The sequence below is a fragment of the Bemisia tabaci genome, chromosome 5, assembly GCF_918797505.1.
Source record: "Bemisia tabaci chromosome 5, PGI_BMITA_v3".
NCBI lineage: Eukaryota > Metazoa > Arthropoda > Insecta > Hemiptera > Aleyrodidae > Bemisia > Bemisia tabaci.
In genome coordinates, this window is record NC_092797.1 from 53,568,612 (window position 1) to 53,594,095 (window position 25,484).

General features: G+C 39.8%; 1 protein-coding gene across 2 annotated transcripts in view; it reads left to right on the forward strand.

Annotated features, from left to right (window-relative positions):
* Positions 1-25,484, forward strand: part of LOC109038145 (uncharacterized) — a 56,325-nt gene that overhangs the window by 30,200 nt on the left and 641 nt on the right. For both annotated transcript variants that reach the window (XM_019053103.2, XM_019053104.2), the window contains 7 exons: positions 2,686-2,788; positions 7,895-8,089; positions 15,629-15,766; positions 17,628-18,875; positions 20,569-20,662; positions 24,190-24,461; positions 25,268-25,437. In XM_019053103.2, coding sequence (XP_018908648.2) covers positions 2,686-2,788; positions 7,895-8,089; positions 15,629-15,766; positions 17,628-18,875; positions 20,569-20,662; positions 24,190-24,461; positions 25,268-25,437 — 2,220 coding nt within the window. The remainder of the gene's footprint in view (positions 1-2,685; positions 2,789-7,894; positions 8,090-15,628; positions 15,767-17,627; positions 18,876-20,568; positions 20,663-24,189; positions 24,462-25,267; positions 25,438-25,484) is intronic.

Below are 25,484 nucleotides of genomic sequence, written 5' to 3' on the forward strand. Positions count from 1 at the left end.
TCAACCTACACAGGGTATTACGTGTCATAACGCTTTTCAAAGATTTATTGCTCTACTTTTCAGTTTTGATATATAAATGACCGAAAAAGTGCTGTTTGTTACGCTGACAGCACATGCTCGGAATTTACATAATATTAATTGAGAAATAAAGCAATAAGTCATTAGAAAGTGTTATAATACGTAACCCTTTGAAGATTAATGCGAAAAAATTCGAGAGATTATCATTTCTACTAAAAATATGACCGAAAAATGTGTTGTCTGTTACGGCGACAAAATTATTCCAGTTATATCGTGGAACAACCCTAAACCATAAACGAATTTTGACTTGTGTATACATTTTGCTGACGCGCAGCATACGATGCACACAATGAAATCGCGGAAAATCAACTATGTACAAAACTGAAAAATTCACAGTTCATAAAGCGCAACTTTTCCTCGAATTTTAAACGCTCCCGTTTGGCGCCCCTGAAGCCTACAAGCTTAGACGCCTGTTTATCACTGAACATACAACTATTTCAACACTGAAGAAATGCTTTTGCCTATATCTCAATATGAAGGCTGATGACGCTCCTTGTTATAGAATGGAGCGCTACGTAAGCAACAAAGCCTGCGGTTTTCCCTCAATAGGTCAGTCGCGCTGGTCACAGAATTGCGTTTTCATGCTCTAGATTAGCTAGAAATGTTGAGATCAGTCTAAAGAGTAACTTTCCTTCGTTCAGTGTTAACCAAGATATCGCGCTTTGAATTTTTTTTTTAAAATTTTGTAAATGGCGAGTCATCCGCCGCGGTAGTGACACCCTTGGTTTCCTCCACCTTGGTTTAATAGCCAGGGAGACACACATTTGCATTGGTTAACCACTGGTAAAACAACCCCCACCCGGGGTTTCCTCCACCTTGGTTTAATAGCTAGGGAGACACACATTCGCACTGGTTAACCACTGGTAAAACAACCCCCACCCGGGGTTTCCTCCACCTTGGTTTAATAGCTAGGGAGACACACATTCGCACTGGTTAACCACTGGTAAAACAACCCCCACCCGGGTTTCCTCCACCTTGGTTTAATAGCCAAGGAGACACACATTTGCATTGGTTAACCACTGGTAAAACAACCCCCACCCGGGGTTTTGATACATAAGCAGAAATGGTTAGAAACGATCGTAGAGGTGGAAAAAACCTACGCGGCAAAAAGGGAAAAATCCAAAACTGGAATGCATAATTTAGAAAAGTCCTGTAGGGGTCTAGGGCCGTGGTTGCCGGCCTTACTTAGAATTTCAATCTGAGTCAATTTTTCCTTTCATTCCATCCATTTTCCAACTTTTTTTCTGCATCGCGCGAGAGAATGTGCAAAATTCCACACACGCACTCCATTCCAATGCCTATTCCTCACGGTTGATCCGTTTAACTAGCTCTATAAAAAAATTCAAATGTTAAGGCTATTTTTGCGAGATTTCAAAAACCAACTCTCAAACGAGAAACTGAAGTTTATGCTCGTTTCCGTCCCGTACTAGTATTCAAAAATAGTGACTTCGAGGGAGTGCACTTTTGTGTACGTGAGAATCATCTACTTTCTTATACGTTCGTTTAAGTCTCTAGCTGCATACTCGCAATAAACTAATGACGCTTTCCCATTCCATTCTAGACATAATTCAATTAAAAATGGTGATTTCGAGGGAGTGCACTTTTGAGCACGTGAGAATCGCCTACTTTGTTATACATTCGTTTAAGTCTCCGAATTCGCGTACTCAGCAAAGGGAGCGTTTATAAATTACGTAACGCACTTTTGCGGCATTTTTGACCCTCGCCCCCACTTGTAACTTTTGTGACGTAAGTTCCCATCCATCAACACGTAAAATCAAAATGGCTTAACGCCCCCCCCCCCCCCAGAGCGTTACGTAATTTACGGACGGCCCCTGATGACGCTTTGCATTGCCATTCGTAAATTCGGACAAATATTTTAGGGGGACTCAATTCTCTCCCTTTTTAACCTGAATTTTTTATCCTGAGGAGCTTCACCCGGGTCACACTGCAGCGCAACCTGAAGATCATTCCGTGATATATACAAATTATTATACCTCTATAAATACGGTGTTACAACGCGTCACGGCGCGACGGTCCTGTCTAGAGGATATCAACAACAAAAAATAGAAGTAATTCAATGATTTTGGTATCAGTGTTTCAAAATGAGACTTTTTCACCACCAACTCTACGCTCATAGAAATATTAGTGTCCTTGTGTTACGTTTGGTTGATATAGGAAGTGAAATACAAACCAGCTCAAATGTCGTGTTGATTTTGGTACTATATATTTGCGGTGAATTTTGCACAGAGGATTCAATGAAGAGACTGGGAAAATGCATTCCTCCGCGATTGCGACGTTGGTAATCACCACTCATTTTTCATTGAATGTCTTCAAGAGAACTAGCTGGCATTTTTCTTGAAATCGCCAATCAAAGGCTAGGGTTATTTAGTGTTTTGCTTCTCGAATTAACCAAACTTCTGTGTTGAAATTTCTCTGTGTAGCTGTATTGCCTTGTACTCTGGTTTTTTTAAAGTATTCAATCCAATATTTCTGAGTTTTTATATCTGTTTTCCCTCCCAATTTTTTACTGGTACTTATGAAATGGATATAGTATTGTCTTGAAAATTGCACTTTGTTTTAAATCAAATTTTAATTTTCTGTTCACAGTACATCTTTGAAAATGCCTGAAAATGCCGATACTATTGAAACAATCACAAACCTTCAGCATGGCGTCAAAATGGCAGGATATCTGGAGAAAAGAGGAAAACTGGTATGTATCTTTTTCATTATTTCCTCCTCTTATTATTCTTCTGCATGTCATGTGTTCATTCCTTATTTTGCACGCGCCAAGGGCATACGTGAACTTCATCAAATCTCATAAAAAGAACTAGCAAACGTTTTTTTGAAACTTTTCGAAATGGACGTCGGAGGCTGTAAAACGCCCAAAAATGTTAATAGAAAAATTTTAATTTTTTTTTTTTTTAAAGGGGGAAAATTATCACGAGTCCATCTTTTTCGACGAAAGAAAAGGAAAAAAGAAAAGAATAATAAAAATCAGAAATTTATACAGAATATTCTGCTCACGAGGAAAAAAAATCAAGGAGGGTTTCAAGAAATTGTTGACTAGTTTTCCGGAGACGGAAGAAAGTATGATAGGAAGCCTGCAACGTCGCAAAGGGATATACGTGGTTTGACCCTATACAGCTGTGCTAAGGAAGAGCGCAGTATGAGCCTTCAGACGTTGCCAAATTTCCTTCAATAGAAACCGAATTCACTGGGAAAATTGTAAATATTTTTTTCCAAAATTGTTAGACAATTTCGTACGGAATTTAATCTAAAATATCTGAAAACCTCAAAGAAAAATGTGCATGAATGTCGTCAAAAATACATGTTTTATCAAGGGAAATTTGGCAACTCTTGAATGTTCATACGGCGTTCTTCCTTAGCAGGGCAGTAGTATAGCCATCGCGTCTCTGAGTGGAGTCTCGGAAGTGGCTTCTGGGAAGAAAGGAGGAAGCCACGGGGGAAAAAAGCTGAAGCCGTCTCGCGTCTCGGCCAGTGCCCGATGATCAATTATCGATACTTCCCCATTTGAAGCTGTGGTGAAGAATCGATTATTAAGGTGTTCGTCGCGAGCACCCTGTCTATCGATCCTTTTCCATGGGTTTAAATGGCAGATCAATCGATATATCACCGCAAGTCTCGGCGCGAGGAGAAAGGAGAGCTTTCCGAATGGCCCTCCTCGGAGGCTGCGCAGCGGGCCATGCGGATCGGGTATCTGACCCCCCCCCCCCCCCCCTCCGGCTCTCGCGTCCGTATCGACAAGCTCATAAATTGAGGAAACAATCGGAATTCAAATGAAGCGCGCATCATCAAGTGTGCGAGACCGCTGCAGCAGTTGCCGCGTTAAGAAAATCTCCTATTTCCGTTGAAATGAAAAGAGCCTCTTATGGCCGTATTTATGCTGAAAGAAACGATGTTCAGGGTTGCCACAGACAGGGAATACCGGGACAACCGGGATATGTCAGGGAATTTCTAAAAAGTCAGGAAAACCGGGAAATGTCAGGGAACATTTGTTAAATCACCTTTTTGAGTTCCTTTTGAGGAATTTAGAATCCCGGATAGCGCGTTCTGTCAAACGAACCTAAGCGCCATGGAAAAGCATTGCGAGTATAGGACGGAATAAGCCGGAAGCCCGATTCCGCCGCCAATCCAAGCCCCCCTCTACCTTCCTCACCATATGGCGCATAGGTCCGTTTGATAGAAATGCGTCCAATTTTCAGGGAATTCCAGCAAAATTTTTAGGGAAACCAGGAAAATTTCAGGGAATATCATTTTCAAAATTCTGTGGCAACCCTGTATGTTGCGCGCAAACCCTATTTACGTAGTTCCTTTTACCATGAATACGTCCTTTTGAATATTTCTTGAGGGAGGACAGGACATATTGCTGAAAATGACGAGGAGCAGTAGTTGAAGAGATCTGCCTTTATCAGTTGGATCTCCACCGTCGGGGAAGAGAGAGAATGTGCTGAGCCACGGATTCCATGCTCCAGTACCTACATTCTACGGACGTCGTAGAGGAAAAAAACAGCTGGTCGCATTCTGAGGATTTGTTTACTCGGGACGTAGATAGGTACAATATGGCGTCGATATTCCAGCAAAATCCAAAATGTTTAATTCTTTACGAGAGAACGTTTGCGCGGAGTCCTTTGAAAATTTTAAGGAATTTGCTTCGTACTGTGCAGAAAACTCACCGAAATTTGCACATAAATCCGCACAACCGTTTTCATGTAAAAAATTAAATTGCCCGATTAAATTTGGCAATATGACGACTGACGCGGCTTTCCATTCCACTTAACGCGGTTCAGTTTTCCTATGCAGATAGGTGTATTTATGCATAAGCCAGGAATTGTACACTGAAAAAAAATTCTCGGCGTTTTTACCAAGGTCCGTTGGTACCTTTACCATCTCACTTTTTTACCAATTATTGGTAATTTTACCAAGATAGACTGGTAAGCTTACCTAAAAACCGGTATTTTTACCGTTTTTTCCAGGTAAGAATACCACTTTTATTGGTCATCAATTCCCGGTAACTTTGCCATTTTATCTCAGTAATTCTACCACAGTCAATAAAAAATATTGGCCTTTTTACCAATTACCAATTCCATAAATGGTAATTTTACCAAGAATAAACTGGGATGAAATAGAACCCTGAATTCTTGGTAATCTTTCCCTTTTCTTAGTAAATACACCGAGATTTTTTTTCAGTGTAGCTCCTTATTGCAAAATGGAGTCTAAATACTTAGCGCTCTTCTCGACTCCTCCGAAATCGTTAATTATTGTATGAACGGCCCCTTTCACTGGAAATTAGCGATGTAATAGTGCTATTGGCGTACACTCTGTCAACCTCTTGGCGTCGCGTCGCGTCGTGCCGCCTGGATATCGGGAGCCTGCGGCCCTGCGGACACGTTTGAACCCCGTCCTCCGGTCAAGGCGTCGCGTCACTTTCACATTTTCAATTTGTCCCCAGACAGGACCGAGACGAACCTTACACACGGAATCCTCACTCTCCGATGCATTTTATGTGACGCTAGGACATCACTTTGTCGTAAATCAAATAACGAATGCGCCCGAGCCAGCACACTGATTAGCATCTGTCACACGGGCTCGCGACACTCAACTATTCCGAGAAAAATTATCAACAATCCAATGGTAGATTAAACCAAAAAGAGAAGAGCTTAGCTATATTTGAGATTTTCTAATTTTCTCTCATGCTGTATTTGTTGGACCGCGTTCAGTAGAAAGGAATTAAGCCACATCAGCTATTGTCAAATTTAATTGGGCATTTTAATTTTTTACACGAAAAGGGATTCGCGGATTTTTGTGCAAACTTCAGTAAACTTTCTGCATAGTGCGAAGCAATCCTTAACATTTTTAAAGGAATTTGTACAAACGTTCTTTTGTGAAAAAAAAAAAAAAAAAAAAAAAAAAAAAAAAAAAAAAAAATTAGATTGTCCAGTTAAAGGCGATCGTTGATGTAAATTGGTTCCTTTAAGCAAAACGCGGTCCAGTTGACATCGAATGAACTACTTAACGTCTTAATTGAAACTTTCTGAGCATTTTCCTCTACATTATGATGTAGGTAATCAAAAATTGTACCCAATAGGTAACCAAAATTGAAGAATAAGAGAAGGGTCGGACTGGCTCGCATCTGAGAGCGTAAGCCCTTGGCTCGGCTGGTTAAACGGGCGTAATGTGCATGGAGGCTATTTCCATTTAAATCTTCCGTCACATTCATACAGCGCAATGATACAACTCTTTGAACTCTCCGGAATGCGTGAGGTATCACGCCGCATTTGAAGGCGTTTTCAAAACAGCTTAGTTCCGATACCCGGATTATCGTTTTGCATAGTTCATATTCTTTTGTTATATTCCGTACCACTCGATTATTTTTAATCCTCGTAGAAAAACCACCCATTTGCTAAATACAATTCTAGCTGGAGCGCACTTCAGCTATGCATTCACCACTGCAAAAATTTCAAAGGAAATCGACAATCCCGCAGCGTGCATGAAGGATGTGATATTTTCTTGTAGGGTCCCGTACGTGGAGAGGGGATCAGCAAATTTTGGCAAAGCAGCACAAGTTTACGCTATTTTTATTTCGAGATTTATATTACGAGACTTCTATCTGGTAACAACTGGCAACGACGCCTTCACGCATTTGCCTACTTTCCTTAGGCTGCGTTTAGGTCCCCAAAGTTTAATCATCCAAGTAACGTTTAGGTCGCAATTTGATTTATGTAGACTATTGGTTTTTAATAAACGGGAGGTTTAAATTTACGCATCTAAAAACGTTAAATATTATAGTCAACTGTAAATTTCAGTAATTTTCGATACAGTAATTTTGATCACACAACATCTATGAGAATCCTTAAATTCATGCCTTGTGTATTGCGCCGTGCGCTCCTGCGTCTTTCAATGCGCAGTTTGGCTCAAATTGGTTATGGTGGTTCGGCTGGGAAGAAATTTTAGTCGATCGATGTGGAAAACAAGCAATTCCTCCTTTGTGAGAGGGTTATATTAAGGTTTAAGTTGTAGTTAGATCACCTTGTCAACGCTGTGATACGAACAATTTTCAATGCGTCACTAGGAATAAGTATCAGTTCTAACAATTTTTCGCGAGTGCATTTGTTTGGAGACTTAAACGCAGAGTAAGGAAAGTAGGCAAATGCATAAAGGCATCGTTGCCAGTTGTTACCAGATAGAAGTCTCTCATAGATGACCAGATAGACTCAAATTGGTTATGGTTGTTCGGCTATAGGAAGAAATGGACGTATTTCTACCAAAGAGACCTATGTGGAGGTGAGAAATATGGGGTGTGCTCGTCGAAGCTGCATAAGAAGCAATGTAAAAGTGGGCGTGGTTCCTTTTGAAGAATTGGAAAAGCGGGATATTACATTCTATCAAACAGACCTATGTGCTAACTGAATGCGGAACTCATGAGCCGCGGGCATGGCAAGAGAGCGTTGTGGACAGGGCTCATGAGTTAAAGACACGGATCCGCGGCTCGGAGTCTCCATCGTCGCCGCTGACGTCACTGGCGCTTTATTATTCTCATTCACTCTACGGCCAGAAAACTAACGAGCACACCCCATATTTCTCACCTCCACATAGGTCTGTTTGGTAGAAATACGCCCAAATTGTTTTAAGTGTTAGCTGTGTAGCTTGTAAAACTTGTAACTTTAAAGCTTTTTCTCGGTGCATCGTTGACCCCTTCCTCCTATGAAACATTTTCGACTGCCCTATTAGGTGAGTAAGACTTAACTTAAAAAATACTGTGTAGGTTAAATGTGATAAATTGATTGATTGTTTGCAGGGTATGATGGGGACTCGTTGGCGGCGGTGGTGGTGCGTGCTGGAGGGACGGCTCCTGCTGTACTACAAGTCGCAGAACGAGTACTCGAACCTGTCTCCCTGTCGGGGATCCCTCAACATGGGTCTCGCGGCGAGTGTTACCCCGGCCCGTCATTTCCAGCTCCACGTTACCACAAGGTCTCAGCTTTGCGTTCTGGTGAGTATTACCTTTTACCAATCTCATTCCGTCTACTTATCAATGGGGAAAAATGGATTGCTCATTTGACAATTAAATTGTTAAAAAATATGTCCTACATCTTTCAAATTTGCACTTTACCTACAATACTGCCGTGCACTAGCGAAAACGCCGTAACTCCATTCAAGATTTTGCACACTGGAAAAAAAGGAAACACATTGGATCTGGAGTCCAGACTCTTAAAAACATCGACAAGAAAAAGTACTCTTGATTCAATCAGAATCTAGCTTAAATCAAGAACCAAGCCTCTTAATGGACCACTAGACAAGATACGAATTTAAGCGATCTGATACATGTTTCTTAACCAGAATTTCACGTAGAAAACGATTCACACAACGAAAATTACGGAAACCAACTCCTAACGAAGATATTAACGTTTTTATTTCACATTGGTTACGAGGAATTTGAACTGCCCGCTCACAAGAAACTCAAAACTCTACGTGAGTCAAATCGCGCACTACAACGGTTTCAGCAAGCTTCTCAATCGAGCAATGTTCATTTCCCATCATGTGTTGTTCAAACTATTAGCAATTTGCTATAACTGAGCCAAAGCGTCAAGATTGAGGTTGCCAGATTTTTATAGCGCAGAGACTGTCATGATAACGTTTAGCGCGCGATGTGAATCACGTAGAGCATTGAGTTTTCATGAGCGGGTGGTTTGAATTCACGCATTAAGAATAATTAAATATCTTCGTAAGGAGTTAATTTCGGTAATTTTCGTTGTGCGCGTCGTATTCTACGTGAAAGTTTAATTAAGAAACATGTATCAGAATGCTGAAATTCGTACCTTATCTAGTGGTCCATTTTAGCGGATTTCGTTTTGATTCAAGCAAAAATCTGATCGAATCAAGGGTATTTTCTCTTGTCAATGTCTTCAAGAGTCTGGACTCTAGATCCAATGTGTTTTTTTTTTTTTTTTTTTTTTTTTTTTTTTTTTTTCCAGTGCATTTCCCTTTCACACATTCTATTCTCTTACGAAGGACTTCAATATCCATTCTGCTCCATTCCCTCAGTTTGAGTTCTCCGTTGCCTGCCGAAGGTATTCAAGAATTATTGAGGATGAATGCCCGTTAGTTTTTCTAAAGTAAAACATTTTACTAGGAAAAATCGGAAATATCTATAACGAACTTACGGCGTTTTTGCAATGGACGTCAGATTAGTGGAGAGCTAATTTAACCACGGGGCTAATTTACGGGAGGGTTACATTACATATTATTTTATTATTGTAAAATCTACATTGATTAATGTCGGACACTTTTTTAACTACAAAATTGTTAAAGAAGCAATTTCATATTTCCGTGCATCCAAGGAAAATTAAGAGAATAAAAAAACCACGCGTAAAACCCAGGAGTGCAGTGCCGGTCTCTCCCAGCCGCTACGCAGCTCAACATTATTAGTTGGATTATTATATTTTGCAGTTAGGAACTACAATCTTTAGCTCGCTTTAGAGTCAGCGTATACACTCTTAGTCTCTCTGAGCACATCCTTGAAATTTCCACAAAATTTGAACACAAAATAAGACAAAATGGCGTCACAGAGGTATAAGAAGAGATTCTCGGTTCCTGGAACGAATTCCCCGCTTCTTCCCTAAAATTTCTCATTTTCTGATGGATCCTGGTTGTTTCCAGCCATGGATACCACGGTCCAAACGGAAAATTCCCGATTTCATATTTTTAGAAAATTCGGTTCTATCGACCGAAAGTCCCGGTGGAGCGTGCCGAAATATCGTCGGTGCCTTCTCGGTGGAAGCGGGTCAGGAATTGGTGAGGACTCGGGAGTGAGGACCTAGCTGCTGGGAAAGGAGTCCAAGGTCAGGTGCAGTAACCTTTCCTGAAACAGGTCCTCCGACCGGGGCGGCGACCGCTCGCCGTGGGCCACCGTCCACCATCCACCGTCCACCGTCCACCGTTCGCGTGAAATTGCAATTTACGACATCAAACAAAGTGCAGCGCTCCCAGTGGCGACGACGCCGCCCGTAAAAGACCCTCCGCTGCGCAGTGCGCATGCGTTGCGCCGCACCGTGGATGGAGCCTTCCGGAGATCGCGGACACGAAAATTTTCCGAATAAATCTGCAAATTTTGGTGGTTCCTTCATTGCACGATACAGGGCGATTCGAAAAGTCGCGCACCTCTCCTGTAACCCCCAGACACGAATGGAAAATTTCATGGAATTTATTCGCGTGAAATTTCACGAAATTCCAGATCTATACCGTCCTTGTGATAGTAAGAATTAGGTCACTTCGCAGAGCGTTGTATATTATTTTATTTATTTTTTTCTGACGCTAAGATAACGTCTCACGCCAAATAAACAATTTCATGAAATATTAGTTTTAATTAAATAGCAAAAAATAAATATTTTGTATGATTTTTTCATCAAGAAACCACTCCGTGACGCGTACAATTTTCATGAGGAATTGAAGTATCATCGTTGACTATTTTTTGCGCACGTGCATTTGTCTGGAGACTTAAACGCAGGGTAAGAAAAGTAGGCAAATGCGTAAAGGCATCGTTGCCAGTTGGTACAAATAGTTATAAAAAAGTCCCCTTCACTCAGTCTTTCTCAACCCCCGCTTAAAGAACACCCCTTCCCACCCCCTGCCCCGTTCGCTCGTTTACCGTCCCGAGTACACGGTGTAAAGAAAAAAATTAAATAGTAAGGTATTGCAGTTTAATGTAACAACGTAAAATTAACCGTAAATTCTACCATTTTCTTTCTCCATAAATATAAATGTTGTAATTATACGTCGCATATTTTGTAGTTTCTTCTATATTTAGCATCAGTATAAATGATTATTAGAATTTAACGATTGTTTATCAAAATTTTTTTTTCCTGTAAATGTTGCTTCAACTTTGGTTTCTTGTTGAAAAAACCATGCAGCCTGAGTATGAGTTTAGTTTTTTACAGGTATTTCGGTATGAAAAGTGTTAACATAAATATTATGCCCAGAACTAATATGTCATGAAATTATTAATCTGGCGTAAGCCGTTATATTTGCGTCATTAAAATATTACATAAAATATTATACAACACTCTGTGAAGTGACTTAATCCTAACAATCACAAGGATGTATAGATCTGGACGCTTCCATCGGGAACCGAATCCGGGACCTCTGGGTCACCAGTCAGACGCGCTGACCATTAGAACCACGAGAGGCCGGCGGAGGGCACTGTCAAAAACCTACCCTTTGATAACCAGCGCCGAAGGATATTCAAAGCACCTATTAGCGCTGGTGCTCGCATCACACCGCTGAAGTGGCGGGAAAAATCGGAGCGCCTTCATTTACCTCTGTATGCAACACGGACATCCTCGGAGCCTGATTAATTGCATCCAAACGCTACTTTTGACGTCGTTAGAAGCGACAGTTCTGCCGTGCTAAATAAGAACGTCGTATGAGCTTTTAGACGTTGCCAAATTTTCTTTGAAAAATCACGAATTTTCGGGAATATATTTATGAAAATAAGTCCGGGGAAGGAATTTTGTGGAATTTCGTACGTCATTCCACAAAATCCCTTCCACCGGGATCCGAAACCCGGGACCCCTGGGTCACCAGTCAGACGTGCTGACCGTTAGACCACGAGAGGCCGACGGAAATTACACCTGAAAACCTACCCTTTGATACCCGCGCGCCGAAGGATATTCAAAGCACCTTTTCGTCCTCAAGAAGAATTTCCCAGTCCCACCGCTCCCATTGCAAAGGAAAAACCTAACGCTGGAGGTGCTCACTAAATTTCAAGTCTCGAATCTATCTTAATTATTCCCCTTTACCTGTAAAAAAAAATTGAAAATAACATTATAGTGTATGTATTGTGAATTTTCACCTAAAAAAGGACAATGAATTATAAGTTCATAAGAAAAATAAGTTGGTGCCTGGTGCGGGACTTTTAGATCACCCTGTAAATTGTTAGAAGATGCTCTGGGAGGAAAATTCGGGAGAAAATCATTGATACCGCTTGGTTTTAAAGTTTCTACATTTTATCCCACTACCTCCATGGACTCGTTCAAAGTTGCCAAGTTGTGCCATCAAAGTGAGATACGTAACATGGGTTTAAATGGGGAATAGTGCTGATGTTTCAGTGCAATCTGACTAAAATGGACTCGTTCCATTGTGCGGCGGGCACTTGGACCAACTGGACGTATTTTCTGCCGAACGGAACTATGTGCATTATGTCGTGAGCCCTGTTATGCATATATTATCATTGGTCTCGGGGCTCATGTCTTAATGCACATAGTTCCGTTTGGTAGAAAAACGTCCGACTGGACCTCAAGCTCTGAGCAGTGCGCACCCACTTACGCCCCCCTCCCCTTGCTCGTAGCCACAGTTATTTTCCGCGCTCTGCGATAAGATTCATCTACTGGGTGTTCGAGGGAAAAAATTCTAGAGATCAAAATGTGACTTTTTTCTTCTAAGCGCCCGGAAACCCAATGCCTTTGAACCCTGGGCTGAGAACTTACGAAATAAGGCTCTTCGCCTGAGTCACGCTAAGGGAATTAATCGCCGTTAAAGGAAAAATTGTTTTTGTCTATGGACGAAACGAAAATGGGGGGGGGGGTGGCCTGTCCCCTTAAAAATCTACTCCCCCCAATGTGAGGGGTTTGCTAAACGAATACCTCACATATCTTTCATCTCCTGAAATTTTATTGCGATCAAGATTTTTGTAAGGTTAGGTCGAAGTTATTCCTGAGACGACCCAAATTCGGCCCAAAATCTAAGGTTTTTAGAAGTTGATTTTTATGCTTTTCCGGATATCGATAAGTAATAATTTCTATACAAACTAGCTGTCTTCACTCGTTTAGGTTTTTGGTGTATTTTCCAAGGAAAAATACAATGTTTTTTTTCCGCTGTAATGAGACCCTCAACTGGACTACATTTTACAATTAGGAACTACAATATGTGGCTCATCCGTAAAAGAGAACCCCCCCCCCCCTCCCGGCTCCATCGGGAGTTCCAGTATGTAGTTGGATTAAATTTTGCATTAATCAACGAATAGTTCTGACTCAGCCGTGAAAGCACATATCTCCATAGGAGAACCAATGGCATACACGTTTTTTTTCCTAAATTGAGTCAGAAATGAAGTTTTTCGCCAATAAATGTAGTTCAGACAAGAATAAGCGGTCAATTTAGTCAACCTAGTCAACTCGGCTCATCCTTTACAAGATATTCTGTTAAATTTGCATGCAGCTATGTTCATCCATTTTTACTTATTAGAAAATAGGGGAAAAACTGAAACAGAGATTTTTAAAACACGCATTAAAGATCGATAGGTATGCGCTCATCGACTGCTCATTGGTTTGTCGATAATATCGCGTGCGGGCCGAATCGTAATTGCCAACTCGAGGGTGGAGTAAACAACGCGTGGAGTAAGACGTATCGTACAAAAAATATTACGTACATTGCTACCCACACCTTGAATGGAATTACGTGACGATCGCAACGTAATTCGGATTTTCTCTCCAGTCACGCGGAGCGCTGATTTTCGCACCTATTTCATGTATCTATTATGCATCTCCAGCTTTCACCGAAACGTGTATGCGTCTGTTTATTACGCGTATTTTTCGATCCGTGATGCGCAATTGCGAACGAGAATATTGTTACATACATTTCGCCAATTCTTGTTTCTAAATGATGAAAATATTCACTGTGAAATAGGGTAAAAATACATTTTTTCAAAATCGAAAATAAAATTCTACGTGATTCAAAGAAATTTCTTTTGAGGTGACGGAATGTTTTGTTATTTGAACATTTTTTTTTCTTTTTTTTATCGAAATAATTTTTTTCCATCAGCTTTTTCAATGAACAATGTTTCTTGAATAGAGGAAAACAAAATTAACCTCAAAGTAATTAAATCACAGAGAATTTTATTGTAACAAAAAAAAAAAAAAAAAAAAAAAAAAAAAATTCGACAAATTTTCCAGTGATTATTTTGAGATGTGGTATCCCTCAACCCTCAAAATCGGCAGGAACAAATTTAGGAATTATTCGACGGTGCATGAAACTGCAAAAAACGCGTATCTCGGTTTTCGACGTTCCAGACTTCCTGCCATAATTATGTTTTTAATAAAAAACACTTCTCCTGAAAACCTCTCTGATTTACTTTTCTGTGGGGAAAATATTCAGTGCAGATTTCAAGCGCAGAGTGTCGGTTCGTTCCCCTTTCTTAAAATAAATTGGAAGTGGAGTTTTTGAAACACTGCAACCGAGATACGCGATTTTGCTGTTCGGATATGAAACAATTTTTATTGTATCACATTGATGGAAGAAATTTTGAGATTGGGTTACCCATAGGGGAGACGAAGAGGATGCTCGATATAACGATAGCGGCAGGGAATCGAACAATAGGGGAGGGGGCGGGTCCATGGAGGGTTTTCGGTGGATAGAGGACTACTTCGACGGTAAGATATTGCACCGCGTTTGAGAGCGCTGTGAGAGTGGCTAAAAAACATACAACATGCATGCAAAACATGCATTGACACATGCAAAATCAATAAGCTTGCAGAGTTAAAATAAAAACATTTAAACAATAAAGATCGGAAAAAACTTTCCTGCAATTCTTAGATCGCAGCTATGTTTGATTTTCTCGTTCTGCGTTCAAGTCTCTCGACTAAAGAAACGCGCGCTGGGACAATATATCGTGTGCTTCGCAATTATTTGCAGTGCAATCGCATTGCCGAGAAGTCATCACTCCATCGACGCCTTTTTCGACGACTTTATTAGTGGAAAAAATAATAATAATAAAAAATCTCAATAAATGAAGTTAAAATATGGTGAAAATTTTGAGATACAGGTGACTCCATCGCTATTTATTTCAATTTTAATGATTTTCAATGAAGTGGCTACAGAATTTCAACATTTCCATTGGAAATTTCTAGTTAGGGTACCTACTCGTTTGACAAATCACGATCAAGCCAATTCCAGGATTTCCGCCGAACCAGTTTTAATGAATTAAATCTGGTTTAAGGATTTTTCACGATCAACAGGTTTCACCCAAATTTTTCCGCAGGAACTGAGCGTATAACCCAGGTCAGTTTAATTTCTTCCTTGCGATTAAAACGGGAGACGGACTGAGTATAATTTTCCATCTGAAATGTCAAGGTTGCAGGAGAGAGAATTGTTATTTATTCTCCGGTTCAGTCTAAAAAAATTCTACGCAACAGCACAAACATTCGCGGAAAAAATTGAATGTTGATTTAGCATTCATACTGTTAAAAAAGCGTGCAACAAGTATCTTATGGTGATTTTACATTTAAAAAAAGCTAACTCAACATTGAATTAGTTCATTTAACCGTGGACGTAGTTAACATAGCATTTTTTTTATTGTAAAATGCATTTAAACTTGTCACACATTTTTCCAACATTATAAATGCTAAGGCAACATCCAATTTCTTCAGTGATGAGAAATTCAATTTCATCAATTTTATTGCTCTACCACTCCGTCTTACTGGAAAGTGAGTAGTGAGTATTCTTCGAGAGGAATCCTAAAATTTTCCCACAAATTTTCCAGAGAGCGAAGAATCAAGTAGAGCAAGAAAGGTGGCTGCAAGCTCTCCTGGACTCCATGACACTACAACCCCCACCCTCCCATCCGAATGCCGCCGTGGGAGCAACCAGACCTGGTCAAAATTTCCGACATCCATCCAAGGTTGGTATACTGGATATAGCCTCTCGTTTTGATACGTAGAATATGCAGGGCCGTATACTGCCGTACTAAGGAAAAACGTCGCATGAACCTTCAGTCGTTGCCAAATTTCCTTCAGTAAATGACGAATTTTCGGGAAAACTTGTAAAAAAATTTCCTCTAATTTTTCAGATAATTTTGTACGCAACGTCACCTAAAGTTCCTGAAAATTTCAAGGAAAAATATCCGCAGCTTTCTTCAAAATTAAATATTTTATCGGTGGAAATTTGGCAACTCTTGAATGTTCATACGGCGTTTTTCCTTAACACGGCAGTATAGTGGTTCGCTAAAATCCTCCTCGAATCAAGAAATATACTAAAATACATTATAACGACGGTGAAACTGCAAGAAACGCGTACCTGCGGTTTGCGACGCCTGTCGTTTCATTTTTAAATGGACCACGCTAAGCAGAAAGAACCTAAGTCACATCAGTCATTGCCAAATTTTATTGGATGATTTACTTATTCATTGCATGAGAATGGTGGTTCAGATTCCAGGGGATTTTCTTTGTTGCGGGAAGCGAAGTCCCTAAAATTTTCGAAATAATCTATGCGGCCGTTCTCCTGTAAAAAAATAAATTTTGCAAAAACCGATGTGACTTGAATCGTCTTTGCTTTAAGCGGTTCAAAAAGAGTAATATTTAACTTCATTTTTTGAAAACTTCCATTATTTTTGTCTTCGTTAAGAATATTCTGTGAAAATTTCGATCAATAGTATTGGTTTGTTTTTATTTATTGAAATAAAATGGGAACAAAGACTTGGAAAGGCTGCCAACGAGTTATGCATTTTTGCAGTTTCACCATCGACAGGAAGCAGTCCTTTTAGTGCGAGAAACAACTACAGATTACAGATGCGGTCATTTTTGGTTTTAATAGTGATCATGGTGGATCTGCAGATTGTTTTTCAATGGCATGTCTCAAATTCCTACATTATCAATATGAATTGATGATACTTGAAATGGTGGGCCGACAAAAATCCGTCGATCACTTCAAAAATATTTCAAATCGGAATGTATGTGTCTCTGCTAGTGTACATCAAGACACTCGACGTTTAATAGCGCCTTCAATTTTTGGACTATGCAGCCAAACTTGCACATAAGATATATAGGTTGCCTGCGATTGAAATTGAAGGAATTTTAAGTCGGCGGGTAAGTGCACTGGTTGAGGTAATTGCAGGACAGCGTCTATGGTTACAGCAGCTGAATCTCATAATCAATCGTCACTATATTTTCCTCCCATCAATCGTACTTTATTACCATAGATAAATTAATTTTTGGCCTCATTTACATTTAAAACTGTACTCATTTAAAAGTTTTTGATAGAGAAACATTCACTAACAACTCCTAAGATTTGTTGAAATTGCATTTGTGGCTGCTATTCAGTGAGCGAATCCCTACAACTTTTATTTACCTTTTAGTTTAAGAAAGATAACGGCTTAAAAAGTTCATAAGTGGCACGTAAAATGTTCACAATAGGTACACTGGTACAGTAGTGCCCTCATGATGACGCCGTCATCAATTAGTTCCTATTGTAACAACAGCAAATCATTTTTTTTTCTTTATGTGACATTAGGTATATATTTGATTTTTATCTCTAAGGAAAGGAAGCCAATAATTTTTCATCAATTTTCTTTTTTTATTTTCTTACGATCTACTCAAAATATTAAAAGCGGAATAAGAAAAATAGAATATCTTCTTATCATAAAATGCAACAAATAGCGAGAATTCAACGATCTCTCTTAATCGACAGTGCCATTTTGAGGTATGTATTAAGTATAGGTAGGTGTCCAGAAAAATGTAATCACTCTCTTTTCTTTTGCATTTCAGAGTCAGGAAAAAGACGAACTTTCAACACGAAGAAGAGCTGATCGTAACCTGGCCAACGGTGGTCACATTCTCATGTCTCCAAGTGGAGAGCTAAATCCTTTCGAAGAAATGGAGTTGAAAGATGAAAAAATCAAAAGACTGAGTTACTGTGAGCCACCACAAAAGAACTCAAAGATAAAAAAGCAAAATCGATACTCAGAAAGTTTCGTCACCGGTGTCAAAGAGCTGGACGAGAACTTCAATACGAGAGATTTTAACGAGGGAGAGAAAAACGAGAGCTTTATTTTCAGCCATCCAGACGGAAGCAGAAAGGACCCTGCTATTGATTTGGAAGATGAAATCTACATGAATCTAGTCAATGACTCACTGACGGAAAAGCATAGGAAAAAAAGAATCATGAAAAATAACCGCAGAAATGACCCTCCAAAATCCGACGAAAATAGTAAATTATATGAAAAGAAAGTGATTAAACAGTACAGTCCTGTGTCGGGTGAAAGAAATGAAATGATGAGCTCAGAAAAACTCAAGACTCGAGATAGCTTATCGAAGGATAAGAAAATGAGCCTACAAGACTGCCGTCTGAGAATCAGGTCGGATATGAATCTCTACTCGGATCCCATGGGCTCGGTCGAAAGACTCTTCACAGGCATCAACAAGGACACGAGGATAACCAGGAGGAAAAGTAATGAAATTAAAGAGAACATACTCAAAATGAGGAGTATCTCGGATGCCTGTTTGCTCAAGAGCATCTACGATGATAGCTTGTTACCGTTCGAAAGTGAGCTCATGAAAAGTTCCAGCAAAGTTGACCTGGAATCAGGAGATCCCGGGGGAAACGGAAAAAGCAAATCTTGCGAGAATGTGTTCATGAGTTTCAAGCTCGTCGATTCCAATCTGAGCTCGGACTCGAGTTTAGATGTCTCCCAGTCGAAAACTTCCAGTTCCAATGCGACGAAAAGCAGCGATCGCTCGAATCCCACTCCGGCCGACTCGACCCCTAGAAGAACCGACTCCTTTCTCAAGCGTATTATCACGCCCAACTCCAGGGATGTCGACAAAGTTGACGGCGTCAAAAAACGATCCTCCTTCAGTTTTTTCCATAAACTTGTTTCCAAGCGCAAAATTAAAGAACCCAACTCCATTCCGGTTAGCGAGGAGGAAGATGTTGTGTCAAACAATGCCGCTTCAAGCCAATATCAGCAGTCAACCGAAAGTGAAGAGTCCAACTCCTCTTTCGCTGAATGTCAGGTTTGTATATATAAAAATTAAATTTAATGTCTCAGATCTCAGCAGGATTAAAATTGCTCTTCTCAGACGAAATTTTACCAACGCCGATCCCAAGTAGCATTTTTCAACGGAAAAGTCGCGATATTTTGAAATTAAGTCGTATAATTTTTTACGACTTTTTGGCGATAAAGTCCCTAGGATCATTAACATCTGAGCAATTATCCTCGATCTTGTCGCAATTTTACATCTATGAACTCGCGTTCGATAAAATCGAAATTTTATCTCAATTCTGCCGTGTCGAGGAAAAACGCCGTATGAGTCTTTAGGCGTTGACAAATATCCTTTGATAAATCACTCATTTTCGGGAATATTTATAAACATTTTTCTCTCGATTTTTCAGAGAATTCGTTCGTAATTCATCTAAATAGTCTGAAAATTTCAAGGAAAAAATATTAATAACTTCTCCCAGAAATAAACATTTTATCGGTGGTAATTTGGCAACTCTCGAATGTTCATACGGGGTTTTTCCTTGGCACGGCAGAATTCATCGCGATTTTTTGCCAGCTCAGATTGCGATAGGCAGATCGCCGTTGAAATTCGCGATTTTATTGCAAAATGTGATGAAATCGCAATTAATCGCAATTGTTTATCCAATAATATTGCAATAAATGGACTCGATAAAATCGCGATACATTCTCCGAGCAAATCGCGATCACTACTACTTGGGTGAGGGCCTATCTCCATGAAGAAAATGTTGGACATAACGGAGGAACTACCCCTCGTTATGATGCCGATTAGAACCTAGAGTTAGCAATCATTTAGAGTACACACTGGTCTTGAAGCAAAAAGAAAATGCGACAAAATTGTGCCCAAAAACAGTTTGCAAGGGATTAGCCTAGGGTAGGCGTGGACTTAAAATCGCGAAAAATCAAAATCTTGACTGATCCTGATTTCGATATATTGCAATTTCAAATTTTCATAGGAAATGCAAGTTTTCTTTAGATTTTGATCCGCGTTTGTATTTGGTTCTCCACTGAATCGGTGTTGATTGGTTCACGTTTTTATTTTTCGTTCGATTCGTATCGATCAAATACTTACCCTCTCGTTACATGCTGACTACCTATCACACTCTAATTTTTCTAACGGAACAGTTCGCCTTCTGCTGCGTCTGCAGCAATTGTAGTTACGAATATGTCGTGCGGGGTGATTTCAGCTAATTACATACTCGACGCTCTGAAGGCGTTTTATGTGCGGAAGTAACACAATCTGTCGGAGACCGAACGAAGTAGGGATTGAGCGATTCATTCAATCTCACCTCTGTTGTTCTCCAACAGGGTGCTCTACTGTCGCACATTAAACGCCTTCAAAGAGTTGAGTATGTAATGAGCTGAGATCATCACGCACAACATATTCTTAACAACAATTGCTGCGGACGCAGCTGAAGGCGAATTGAAGACAACTGTATAAAACACGTTGAAAAACATTTAAGCTCTTGCTCTTTCATGAATCTTGTTACCAATAGAAAGTTGTATATTATGAAGCTTATCTATGTAATTCGTTTGAGTTCAAAAAGCCTCCTTGGAAGAATGAAAATTTGTAGTGCGGTGTATTTTATTTTGCATTTAAACTTAATTTATGTTTTAGCTTAGCATCACTCCATTAATTAGTTTTACCCACATTTTAATACATCATCTTGCATTTTGTTTACTTTTAGACCCTTCCAGTCAAATGCAAAATTAACCCTTGTTTTGAAAGTCCACCGTCCCCTGGACCAGAACCAAGACCAGACTATGATGAATACTCATCAGGTAGGTACTCCCGCAGTTTGGAACTCACTTGATGACTTCAGTTCATATCTTTGTGATGACAAGCTGAGAGTTAAAATCTTGCAGTTCCGCTGTCTCATTCCAGAGATTGCATGTATTTGGTAATTTTTCAATTTATCAGGCGACCCATGGTCGGATTTACGTCCTGTCATCTCCCACGAATTGTCGCCGCGTCGAAGAGGGGGGGGGGGGGTGTCATACCGTACGAACATTGCATACCCAACTCATTTGATGCAGATTTCAGTACTCTTTCATCAACATTTTGCAGTTCATATTCTCATATTCGTACATTTTTTGCGCCCCCCCCCCCCCCAAAAAAAGGTTGCTGCCCTAAGCCACGGCATCGAAGGCTAATGTATAAATATGGCCATGATTCGGAGTAGGTATGTGATGTGGTATCACGCGAAAATGGAGGAAAATCTTAGCTTTACACCTACCTCAAAATACTGACGTTTAACTGACGTTCATAAACGTCAGTGGCTTGAGATGTAAATGAAAAGCTAAGATTCCCCTTCATATTTGCTTGATACCTCATCGCATACCTACTACTTTCGTAGGGCATTTTATACTCTTATTGTTAGTATAATGCGATAATCGAGCGTATAACAATTCGAACTCCGGCGTAGGTGTCTGATGTGGTATCACGCGAAAGTGAAGGAAAATCCTAGGTCTTCAGTTGTACCCAATTACTGACTAATTTGAATGTGGGCATTTCCCTGGTAAAAATTGGCAGTAGAATCTGTGTTCCAAAATTCCATGGACCTAAAGCCGGCTGTAAGATTTCCAATAGCTTCTGTAGCCGGCTGTACAATTTCTTATAGCCTTTTATAGCCGATGGCGATTAAGCAACAGCCAGACGATAAAGTTTATACTAGACGTTACTAAATACGGATACTAGGACTTAGTTAGTTTTTGGACTACCGCTCTCTTTTTGTGCCGTAGTATCTTGATTTATTTTTCGAGGAAAGCTCCGTACTTTTGAAGGATGACTGTCATTCTTAATATGTTGGAGCGCCTTCAATTTCATATGATACTGTGCAATGCCTCTGGCGTGAAATAGTTGCTTCAGACGCCGTGGCGCGCTGCGGCGCGGCGGGCGGGCAGAGAACGCGAAACGCGCATTGGCGCCTACAAACCTAACAGGGATACTTCACGCATGGCGCAATGCGTGAAGTATCCACTTAGGTTTGTAGGCGCCAGTGCGCCGCCGCTCCGCTTTGTGTTAGGCTCTAATATTTAATCTCGCGGAGTCAGCGCTTTTCAACTCATGATTTTGAAATGTTTGCACAGTCTGTATGGATTATTCTTACTTTTAATTGATGAAAAAAATATGTTTTAAAGGAAAAGATAATGTGTGTTTTGTAAATATTAAGGTAGTTGCGTATCAAACTTAATGATTTCCAAAGCAAACGAATTTCTACACAATTTCTTATAGCCCTTTATAGCCAATGGCGATAAAGTGTAAAGCCCAGCGATAGGAACTATAGCCCGACTGTATACTTTTTTATACACGTAGCTTCGTATAGCCCGGCTATATGATTTGCTCCGCTTTCTACAGCCAGCTATATGATTTTCAATAGCCTTCTTTAGTCGGCTATAAGAACTCCTATGGTATTTTGAAACGCAGCTCCTATCGCCAATTTTTACCAGAGTTGTGCGCTCGTCTCATCGTTGAATGCGGAAACCAAGTGCGCAACTACATATCGACGGTGAAAGTCGGCAATCACATAACTCGGTTGCGACGACTCGGGAAGAGGTATGTGATGTGGTATCACGTGAAAAATAAGGAAAATCCTAGTTTTTCACGTATCTCATATTACGGACGTTTACGAATGTAGGCATTATGCTCGCATCACGTGACTATTCGAACCCTGGATTCCTGGAGGAAGCATATGATGTGGTATAGCGCGAGAATGAAGGCAAATCTTGCCTCGAATTACTGACGTTAGTGACGTTTATGAATGTAGGTTTTGTTCCATCGTCGTTGAATTCCGAAATCAAACGCGTAACAATTCGACGTATTTCTGCCAAACGGAACTATCTACATCAAAACATGAGCCCTGAGACCCATAGGAATAACTGCATGCCAGGGCTCACGCCATAATGCACATAGTTCCGTTTGGCAGAAATACGTCCAATTCGTACTCAGGAAAAGGAATGTGATGTGGTATCACGCCAGAGTGAGGGAAATTCTGGTTTTTCACGAATCTCAACTTACTGACGTTTATGAATGCAGGTTTTACGCTCTCATCGTTGAATGCGGAAATCGAGTGCGCAACTATTCATACTTGGGAAGAGGTATGTGATGTGGTATCACGCGAAAATGAAGGAAAATCTTAGTTTTTCACGAATTTCAAATTGGAGACGATTATGAATTTAGGCTTTATGCTGTAACTTATCCCGTGTGTCCTGTTGATTTTTCTTGACTATTTTGGGCGGGGGGAAAAAAAATCGAGGTACCCTACTAACCAGACGTAGATTGAGGCATGGAACCGATTGCGCGTGGACCCGAAAGCTCCCTGCGGCTTCCTAAGCCGCGAAACGGTCAAAGACGAGTGCTTTGGACCGTTTTGAAATTTCACCAAACCCGCATTTTGCGCCGATTCAGAAGAGTCGATCGGAGGGTCATTTCCAAGGGGATTTGTCCGGTTTCAGCCCGATCGAAGAACTTTCGATTTTCACCCGGAAAATTTAGTCCGTGTACATAATCCCTGTCGATTTTCCTCGATTTTGGACTGGATAAAATATTTCGAGAGTGTTAAATCCTACATATAGTTCAAGGCGTAGAATCAATTGCGTGTTGTTCCGAGGCGTCTTGCGGCTTCCTAGGTCGGAGAAACGGTCAAAAATGAGTTTTAGTGACTGTCTTTGAAAGCCTCTCAAATGCGCGTTTTTCGCCAATCGCGCGATCCACGGGACTTATCACTCAAGGGAGTTTTTTTAGACCAAAAATTCTGACTCCTCGGATCCTTTATAAGCAGGGGGCCAGCTTAATTTCAGCTCAATCGGCCAACTTGTGATTTCGACCCTATTTTCAAGTTACGTTATATCTTTATCGGCAAGACGAAGGTTATGAACTTGAAATGGCCTGGCAAGAAAGGAAAAGGATCTGACCTTTTAAATGCATCTCTATTTAAGGGGAGAGGACTAAGAGGGCATTCTAATGCAAAAAAAAAAAAAAAAAAAAAAAAAAAAAAAAAAAAACTTACCGGTAGAAAGAGGTTTTAATTCGAAAAATGCGAGTATCATCACTAACTTCGTTCAAAACAAACAACTTCACGATGATAATCTGATGATGGCTCTATCTGACGCTACAGATGATACAAATACTGTCAAATTTTGACAGATTTTGAGATATTTCTCAATTTCTCAGAGGCATCTATGTTGGACGAGTTCATAATCGATTTCCATTTATCATTTTAATCTTTCATAATTCTTTACGTATATTCATTTTATATTCTTTCAAGTTGAACTATTCGAGATGTTTATTTTTTCTTTTTTTTCCGCAGATAGTGACAGCATTGAGCTAACAAGCGCGGAGTTGGAATTTCCTACACGAGAGGAGACAAGATCCAAATCTCCTCGGGTTGACATTTCGAAGGACGATTTACCAATTGGCTACACTATTCCACCCCCGTTACCACTAAAAATTAAGCGCCTTTCTCAGAATCAAAACCCTACATATGTGAATTTTATCCTCCCAGCTCAAATTAACACGTTAGACTCTATAGATGGCACTTTGATCAAACCAGACTTTGATGAAATAATCTCAAAAAACAAGGTAATCTTGACGCGAATAATTTGATAATTTAATTGAACCATGCTGTTGATTATTTTCATAGTATTTTTCACGAATGCTGAATTGCTCAAATCAGTCGTTGATTAAGAAGTCCAAAAGATTGCTCATTTAATTTATATTACGTTAAGTCAAGCTCTCAGAACCTTATTACTACTGAATTTTGTGCTCTTCTCTTTATGCATGTGTGTTTGACTATTTTTAAGTGAATTTTTGTTGCTCAACCGTCATTTTTTTTTATTATTATTATTATTATTTATGCATGTAATAAAGTTGATAGATAATTATTAGACCAAAATATTTGTTGATACATAAAGATCTTGTTTGCAATGTCCAAGAATCATTCCAGTTATTTTAACATTCCAGATCCATACTAACATTTTGATTATCCTTTTAAAAATTCCTTAAGCATTTTGATTTTCCTATTTTTTTAATTAATTAATTTATTTATTTATTTATTCATTTAAAGAAGGGTTTGGAGGAAAAAATGCCTGACTTTAAATACCGACAACTGCCAGATTTTTCTTGATAAGAGATACCCTGAGTTTCAGAGGAGTAATCTTGTGAGGTGATTTCACATGAAAGAGTGATTTCATTTTAATTCAGGGTCTTTCTCAGTTTTCTTCCTAAAAAATAAGATTTCCTAAAAGTATTGAACTGACAATCGTGGAAACTCAACATGTTTTCCTGGCTGCAGAGAAGAAGTGAGTTCATGATGGGGTTGGTAGAGGACAATAACTCAAATAAATGATGGCCTCCATATGAAAATAACTGAAAAACTCTAATTCCAGAAAATAGGCTCAGAGGAGCCACTTTATGATGTTCCAAGACCACACACAGCTTTATCATTGACAACCAAAGAGAACGATTTGCATTATTCGCTTGCTACTGACTCATTCAACGGTGATTTAAGAGGAAACACGATACAAGAACCTGATTCTCTCGATGTTTCTACAAAACAGTAAGCAATTTGATTATACCTTCAGTCCAGGCATGCTAAGTAACTTT